Source organism: Petaurus breviceps, unplaced genomic scaffold (assembly GCF_028583685.1).
Source record: "Petaurus breviceps papuanus isolate PSGF00001 unplaced genomic scaffold, PetGlider_PUasm1.0 91041, whole genome shotgun sequence".
Taxonomy (NCBI): domain Eukaryota; kingdom Metazoa; phylum Chordata; class Mammalia; order Diprotodontia; family Petauridae; genus Petaurus; species Petaurus breviceps.
The window spans coordinates 8,541,430-8,550,699 of record NW_027187400.1 but is presented as its reverse complement, the minus strand read 5'-3'; the positions used below and the strand labels follow the sequence as shown (position 1 = coordinate 8,550,699).

The following is a 9,270-nucleotide window of genomic DNA, read 5'->3' as shown; positions in this document are numbered from 1 at the left end:
GGGGGGGGGGGGGGGGGGGGGGGGGGAATGGATCTATATATAACAAAATACTGCTAGCAAGACTTTATATAGTAGGGAAAAAACTGGAAATAAAGTGGGTGCTCATTGACTTGGAAAAAGGTTGAACAAATTGTAGTATATGACTAATGGAATATTACTGCAGCATAAGAAATAATGAATATGAGAAATTCAGAGAAACAGGTAGGAGTTAAAAAAAGAGGAAAGAAAGCAGAAATATACCGTGGTTATTGTCCTTCATTCTTAAAGAGGACCAAAATGACATCACCATGTTGGGGTCAAGGTACATTGTGTCCTGCCTGGAGGATCAGACCAATACAAGCTCAGAAGGCTCTACCAAAGATTGGGCACAAATAGTTCATTGGAATATTTGGGGGGAAGATGGCTCTAAAATTGTACATCTCGTGTTTCTTTTGAGCTACATACGCAGTGACTGGATGGATAAGTGGGTGGGTGGATAGATAGATAGGTAGATGGATGGATGGGTGGATAGATGGATGGAAGAAGGGGTAGATGGATGGATGGGTGGGTGGATGGATGGATGGATGGATGGATGAAAATTATTTTACATTCTTAATATGTTCAAATCACTCCGCTGAGATCTGGGGATATGAATAGAAAGTCTTCATAGTCCCAGATCTTAAAGGAGCTCCTATTATAATAGGTAGAGATAACCTATAAATAAATGAAAACTTCCCTGAAAGGCTGCTAAACTCAGATTAAATATGATGAGTTTGCCTGTTGTCTCCTTCATTAGGTTGCTAGCTACTTGGGAACAGGGACTGTCTTTTTGTCTTTAGCCTAGTACCTTGCACTCAGCAGGTAGTTAATAATTGTTCGATGGTTGTAGTTCAGGACAGAGGATGAAACGCTGATCACTCCTTTCTGTAGAGCAGGAAGCTATAGGTGCAGAATAATATTGACAATAATAACTAGCATTTCTATAGCACTTCAAAGTTTGTGTATTGTTTTACAAATGTCTCATTGAATCCTCACACCAATGGCAGGTAGATGCTGTTATTATCCTGATTTTATAGATGAGGAAATTGAAGGAGACAGAGGTTAAGTGACTTATCCAGAGTAGGTGTCTGAGACTAGACTTGAACTCGGGTCTTCCTGACTCCAAGTCCTGTGCTCTGTGTACTCAGCTACCTAGCTGCCTCCGTGTGGCATGCACTGTAAGACATCACTGTTTTATCATTCAGCTTTATCTGTTTTTCTTTGTTACCAAGTAGGATTCCATGAGGATTGGGGTGGGGAAGGGTATAATATTGGGAAATGTCCATAATATGTGTGTGTGATTTTTGTTTTTGTTAAGAAAACAATTTTTTTTTAATTCTGTGAATCATTTCCAGGTTCCATGACAGTGGTGACTGTCAAGGCTGTGGCAGGAATGCTGGTCTTATCCATTCAAGGGAACCTCCAGCTTGACTACCCCATCTTCTATGTGATGCTGGTGTGCATGGTCGCCACGGCTATCTATCAGGCCGCGTAAGCCCGCTTCACTTCCTGCTGCCCCTTGCTGTCCTCCAGACGCGGATTAGGTCCCACTTTTGAAACCACAGAAGAGTCTCATAATGAAAATTATAAACCATATTTATGCTCCCCAGCCAACTCCTCCTGGGGTGGCATCTCATTTTCCACAAAGAGGTCAAAGATTCTACAAGGTTTCTCTTAACCCCAAGGATCTAGCAACTATGTGAGGAGAGCCAGCTAGAGGAGCAGATCACCTTCTCTAATTTCCTATCCATGTCAGTGGTCTGTTATTCCTCTAGTATCCTTAATTGGCTCAGGCCTACTCAGTCCCTGATTGCAGGGCATTTTGCTAGGTACTAGGGTTACAAAGAGTTCCCCAAAATGACAGAGTAGCTGCCTTCGAGGGGCTTATAGTCTATTAACAGGGAAAGGGTGAGGGTACAAAAGAGCTATGATATGATTGAACATATATAACTTATATCAAGTTGCTTATTTTAGGAAGGAAAGAGAAAAATTTGGAACTCAAAATTTTTTTTAAATGAATGTTAAAAAGTGTCTTTACAGGTAATTGGGGAAAAAGAACTTTTTTTAAAGAGCTGTGATACAAAAGGGAGGGTATAGAAAATGTGATGAGAAGAGTACAGCCACAGCACCGTACGGGTTCAAGGGAGAGAAAGATCACATCTGGACAGAGGAAGAGGAAGGCTTCATGGAGAGGCCTTTGAGGTGGACCTTGTAGAATATTAACTCATCCTTCAGAGGACAAAGAGTAGAGCTAGAATTTCAGGCAGAAGAAAGCACAACTTTGATGGAGGCAGAATATCAGAGGGGGCATGTTCAGGGAACAGTGCCTGGTCTACCCAGAACGGAGGGTCTGAGGTTAGAGGGTCCAGATCTCCCATCTTTCTACAGAGAGGAGTGACCAGTGTTTTCATCCTCTCTGAACCACGGCGATCTGTCAGTTGATCAGTACACATTTACTAAGCACCTACTATGTGTCAGGCATTGGGCTGAGTTGGAAAGGTAGCCAGTAGAGAACCAGGCGCATATGAGTCTTCTCAAGCATCATTTCTTTCCTCAAATGTGATGCTAAGCTATATGAAAGTACTAAGAGCCTTGGTTCTAGATACTAGATGCTGTCTTGATGTTCTAGGCTCCAGCATAACCCACTCCGAGTCAGGGAACTGAATCATAACTTTCTCGACCTTTCCTACAAGGAACTGACCAACATGCATTTTTGCTTTATTGAAGCTTCTTAAGCCAGGCCACCCAGCTCTATGATTCCTCCCTGATCGCCAGTGTGGGCTACATTCTGTCTACAACCGTTGCAATCACAGCAGGTAACTATTGGGAAATGCCTCTGCTTTCTTTCCTCTTTTTTATAGTTGACAACATGGAAATGACACTAATGTACAATCCTAAGGTCTTATCAGACCACGCTGATAGACCATTTTTCTGCTAGACCATTCTGCATAATGAGAATTATAAAATTAGAGGATGTTAGTGCAAGGAGGGACCATTTTCCAGATCAGGAGACTGAGGCACAGAGGGATCAAAATCAGGTTCACAGGGTTAGTAAGTATAGGAGGTGGGATTTAAACCCAGGTTTTCCTGGCTCCAAATCCAGTGTCTTATCCATTTGACAGCTTATGTGGGTCCTTATAAAATTCAGATCAAGGAATGAAAGGTAGTGAGCTGGAGCAATGCATAGAATGCTGTACCTAGAGTCAGAAAGGGATGAGATCAAATCCAGACACTTACTGGCTGTGTGACCCCGGGAAACATGCTCTGATTGTCCATGGAGATAATAACACCTCTCTCCCAGTGTTCTTGTGAAGATCAAATATGGTAATATATGTCGCGTTTGGCCAGTTGCCATATGAATGCTAGCTGTTATCATTTGCCACAATGATGTCAGAGCTCAGAGGGCCCTTAGAACACTGAATGTCACAACTGATTAGGGCCTTAATATGGAGAATTTTAGAGCTGGAAGGGCCCTTAGAGATCATTTAATCCAACTTTCATTTTACAGGTAAGGAAACTGAGGACCAGAGAAGTAGCTTTCCCAAGGTCACAAAGCACATAAGTAGCAAAGGCAGGACTCATTCTTATCCTCAGTCCTGTTCTTTCCATTTCTGCGATTAGATTCTAGTTAGTTGTTATTTGGTCATAGTGCTATAATTATGTTGTAATCTTTTGACCCCAAACCTTAAGAAGAGCCCTGACTTTCATTGACTTAAGGACTCCTGAGGTGCTGGGCTGGGGGGGGGGGGTAGGGGAGGTAAGCAGGGGGAGCCACAGGGAAACCAAATAAATGTTTTTGTTCTACTCTGCATGTGGAATTGCCCGTTTTGTTGAGTGTTTAAGTTTAGAATTTTTTAAAAACAAATCAAGTATAAAAAAAAAGCATGCTAAAGTAAACATCCATGAGAATCCATTAAAACTTAACTCACGTTTACATAAGGGCTTTACCAAGCTCTTCATTTCTTCAGTCATATTTGATCCTCTTAACTGCTCCAGGAGCCATTCCATGCAAGCATTAACAAATAATGAGAGAATACAGCTTTCTGGAGGGCTCTGAGGTTCACAACACCTCTCTCTCAACACCTCTGAGAGATTAGTGCTGCAAATATTATCTATCCCCATTTTACAGATAGGTAAACCAAGAAGTAAAATGATTTACCCAGGACACAACAGGTAGGACATGACCCCAGGGGTCTCTCATTTCTGTGCCACTGACTCCAGTGGGAGGTGATCCTTAGAATCCCAAGAGGAAACCTCCAGCTGCCTTAGCACCCTCCCTCAGGGGACCTTGGCAGGTCTTGAGATGTGTTCTGTGGGTCAGATTCTTCAGAATTCTACTGGACAAGGTCAGCCAAACAATCCTCAGTATTTGTATGGTAAGGATGTAGCCTGTTTCGAGAGCAGTTAACAGTGTGCAAAGCACTTTGCTCATGACCACTCCATGAAATAAATAGTACAAATTACGTTGTCCCCATTGGAAATGATGGAAACTGAGTCCCAAAGAGTTTGAATGACTTGCCTTAAGGTCATACAGAACCGTGATTCAAAACCAGGCTTTGTATTGTAACTCTTAGGATAGAAGACTAAATCTCAGAGAAGAGAGAAGCTGTTTTACTAGGAATGACTATTTTTTTGCATCCCTTTTCCCAGTACTTGCTATAAATAGTTCAGATATTAGGTAGTCTTTCAAGTGAAATATGACTTTTTAAAAATCTGAGTGTGGTCTAAATAAAGTTTTGTTGTTTGTTGTTGAGTCATTTTTCTATTCGTGTCTGACTCTCCATGGCCCTATTTGGCGTTTTCTTGGCCAAGATACTGGAGTGATTTGCCATTTCCTTCTCTAGCTTATTTTACAGATGAGGAAACTGAGGCACACAGGGTGAGGTGACTTCCCAGGGTCACACAAGCTAATATTTGAGGCCAGATTTGAATTCAAGAAGATGAGTCTCCCCGACTCCAGGCCTAGTCCTCTATCCACTCTGCCACCTAGCTGCCTTTGGCTTATATAAATAATCAGTGGTGTTTTTGAGGGCAGCCTTCAGAAAGAGAAGTGATTTTGCTTGTGGTCATTCAGCAGTGAAAACCAGATCTGGGATCTGAGCCTTGGGCTTCCTAACTCCTGATCTATTGCTTCTTCCCCCACCTTCTGCTGCCAGTTGGTCCAACTATAAGAAATATGAGTATGTTTGGCTGTGTGCATGCATGGTTTCCTTCCAAAGTGATTTTATTTTAAGAGTTTGGCCTATATTTGGATCAACTACAGTGTGGCTAGTTAAATAGTAATAGATAAATAATAAATAAATGGCAGGTGAATTAATGGTGGATAATAAATATTACTAATCAGTAGTAATAAAGGCAGTCAGTCAGTAAACATTTATTAAGCACTTACTACATGCCAGTCATTCTGAGGAGACAAAGAAAGTAAAAGACAGTCCCTGCCTTCAAAGAGTTCACAGCCCAGTGGGGAAGACTGCATGCAAACAGCTACGTACAATCAAGCTAAAGTCTGGATAATTTGGAAATAATCACCAGAGGGAAGGCAGTAGATTAAAGGGTTTTGAGAATAGCTTTCTGTAGAGGGTGGGATTTTAGTTTGGATTCAAAGGAAACCAGAAGGCAGAAATGAGGAGGGAGAGAATCCCTGACATGGGGACAGCCAGTAAAAAGGCATAGAGTGGATGAATAGAATGTTGTGTCTTCAAAGAACAGGGAGGAAGAAGGGACCTAAGGCTCCATCTAACTGTCTCTTTGCTTTACAAATGAGGACACTGTAATGTCCCACAGGTATTAAGTATCAGAGGCAAAATTCAGCCCCAAAGCCAGTGTGTTTTCAGTTGATTCAAAAAGAGTTCAAATCAAAAGAAAACAGGGCAAATGGTGCTAGAATGTGGAACATGTATCATATGGAAAAGCAATGTAATTTAATGGTAGAAGTGCTGGGCCTAGAGTCAGGCAGAACCTACATTCAAATCCAGCCTCCTGACATTTACCAGAATTATAACCATGGATGACTTACTTTATCACTATAAGTCTCAGTATTCTCATCTGTAAAATGGGAATAATACTCTCTAGAATACCTTCCCCACAGAGCTGTGAGACTCAAAGGAGGTCCTGAACAAAAAGTGCCTTGCCAATCTTGAATTGCTTGGTTTTAGATCTAGTCTCTAATACTAGCTATGTGACCGTGGGCAAGTCACTCTTTGGACATTTTTTTCTCATCTATAAAATGAGGGTTTTGGACCCCATGGTCCCTAAGGTCCCTCCCAGTTCTAGATGCATGGTTCTATAATCATGTGCTATGTAGATGACTTTTACTACTGTTAAGGGAGCTCAGCACACAAATGCATTTTCTTTGCTTATTTGTTAGTTATTAATTCCTTTGGTTCAGCCTTATTAAAGTCTAGGAGATGGGAGTTAAAAAAAAAAAAAGACTTGCCCTTTATTTTGTGTTTGATTGTCTTTGTTGAAGCTTAGTTTTTAAAACTATTTTTTTTTATTTTAATTTTTAAAAGTTTTTATTTAAAAAATATTTGCTATACTTTTGCTATGTTTGCTATATTTTAAAAATTTTGCTATATTTTATTTTTACATTGCTTACATTTCTCCTGTATCCCCCCTCTCCCAAAGAACCATCCCTTATAACAAAGAATTATTTTTAAGATAAAGAAGAAGAGAAAAAAATCCAGCAAAACCAGTCTGCACTTCAAAACAATATGCAATGTTCTCCATCTGTGGACCCCAACCCTCTGCAAAGAAGCTGAGCAGGAAGTAGGAGGAGGGGATGAGGTTTCCTCAGCTCTCTTCTTTGGGGCTACATTTGTTCTTTTATAATTTCACATTATTTGTGTTCTCTTGTATATCGTAGTAGTCATTGTGTATATTGTTTTCCTGGTTCTGCTTACTTCACTCTGCATCAGTTCAGGTAAGTCTATCCAGGCTTCTCTGTATTCATCACATTTGTCATCTCTTAGAATGCAGCCTTATAGATTCTGTTACATTCAAGTTCCACAGTTTGTTCAGCTTTGCCCCAGTCAACTCTTTTTCCACAAACAAAGCATTGCTGTGAATATTGTGGTGTATATGGAGTCTTTTCAAGTTTATTTTTTTAATTATGTTAAAGAAAAGCACTTAAACCTTTTATGTGTTTTTTTTTCCCCCTTAGGAGCAACATTTTACTTGGATTTCATGGGTGAAGATGCCCTCCACATTTGTATGTTTGCACTGGGGTGAGTTAATGCCCGTCTTCATTGCCTGCACACAAACACACAGTTTAATTTTTTTAAAAAGCTTTCTTGATGTTTTTTGTTTTTCATGCTGCTATCCTTTCAAACTACAGACCCTCCCTTATAACAAGGAAAAATGCTCCAATTAAGAAAAACCAGCAGACAAAGTGATAACTTCTGTTTGTTTTCAGTAATCCATCCCTGTAGCTGTCCCATATCCTTGGCTCTAACAGGAGGTGGGGAACACCATCCATCCTGTATTCTCTGAGACCAGAATGGGTCACAAGCTTAAAAAGCATCCATTTCATATTGGATTAGCCTTTGGAGGTTGTCCAATCAAACCTCTATCATTTTCTGGAGACCTCAGGAGGTGAAGCAGATGGAGTGAAGACCCGAGTTCAAATCCAGCCTCAGGTGCTAGTTGAGAAGATCACTTAACTTCTGTCTTCTTCAGTTTCTTCAGCTGTAAAATGGGAATAATAATATCTACATCCCAAGCTGGTTGTGAAGATCAAATGAGACAATAATTGTAAAGCCCTTAGCACAGTGCCTAGCAAATAGTAAGTGCCCTATAAAAGTTATCATCATCATTATTATTACTGTAAATACAGCACAGCACTTGGGATGTAGTGGGCTCTGTATACAATAATTATTCCCTCCTCCTCCCCCTCCCTAAGCAAAGAGTAAAAAGGACTTACCTAGAATCATACACGTGGCAGATGTGAAAATTAATCTGTGTTCAACAGTTCTGGAGTCTTGTTTTTATTTACATCATTGTAAATGTATATTATTCTGTGTCTTCTTTCATCATAGGATTATAGATTCAGAGCTGGGGGGAGCTTAGAGGTCATTGAATACAATTCCTTATTTTACAGATGAGGAAACTGAGGTTCTGAGATGTCAGTCATTCAAGAAGGATCTGAGTCATTACCATGTGCTGGGCACTGTACTAAGGGCGGAAATGGAAAGAAAAACAAAAAATAGCCTTGCACTCCTGTAAGTGAGCTTACAGTCTAACGAGGGAGACAGTGTCTAAAAGACTAGCTACAGAGTCGATGGAAGGTGATCTCAGAAAGGAAGGCACCGTCACATGGCAGGACAAGTCTGTTGCCAAAAGGTGGGATTTGAGCTGAAATGTGAAAGCACAGGTGAGGAGGGAAGGAACACTCCATGCTTGGAGGACACTTAGCATAAAAGCCCAGAGTTTGATAAATCACTTGAGTGCCATGTGGAAGGGGCTGTGAGTGGGCCAGAGCAGCGGATGACAGAATGCATGGAGAGGGCTAAATATGAGGCTGGTAGAGAGGGGCCAGGTTGTGAAGGGCTTTAAATGCCAGAGTTTATATTTGATCCTGGAGGTACTAGGGAGCCATTGGAGTTTATTGAGCAGGAGGGGATACAGGCAGACCTACCCTTGAGTAAAGTCACTCTGGCAGCTGAGTGAAGGATGGATTATGGTGGGGGGAGAGACGAGGCAGGGACATCAGTCAGAAGGCTGTTGTAATAGCTCAGGCATGATAACTGCAATGGGGGGAAGCCATGGGAATGGAGAAAAGGGGACTTGATGGGAGAGGGAAGAATGACCCGTACTGGAGAACAGAAAAGTTATGAAGGGGGAGTGCAAATAAGGAACCTAGGTTGGGAGTCTGGTAACTGGGAGATTGGTGATAATCCTTGACAGTAATAAGAAAAGTAAGAAGAGAAGAGGGTTTGGAGGGAGAGATGATAAGCTCTGTTCGGGACACACTGAGTTTTAGATGCCTACAGGACATTGAGTTTGAGTCTCCAAAAGGCAGTGGTGATTCAGGAGAGGAGTTTAGGAGAGAGACTAGGGCTGGAGAGAGAGAAGAGAGAGAGAGAAATACAGGTATTGACATATCTATCTCTTTCTCTCTATATATATATATGCATATATATGTATATATACACACTTATATACATTTATGTATGTATACATAGTAGGTAGGTAGATGGATGGATGTATGGATGGATGGATGGATGGATGGATGGATGGATGGATGGATGGATG

At 41.1% G+C, this 9,270-nt stretch overlaps 1 protein-coding gene across 8 annotated transcripts in view; it reads left to right on the top strand.

Moving 5' to 3' along the window:
* Positions 1-9,270, top strand: part of NIPAL3 (NIPA like domain containing 3) — a 63,296-nt gene that overhangs the window by 39,866 nt on the left and 14,160 nt on the right. For all 8 annotated transcript variants that reach the window (XM_069079084.1, XM_069079086.1, XM_069079083.1 and 5 more), the window contains 3 exons: positions 1,374-1,509; positions 2,746-2,834; positions 7,181-7,244. In XM_069079084.1, the coding sequence (XP_068935185.1) occupies positions 1,374-1,509; positions 2,746-2,834; positions 7,181-7,244 (289 nt within the window). The remainder of the gene's footprint in view (positions 1-1,373; positions 1,510-2,745; positions 2,835-7,180; positions 7,245-9,270) is intronic.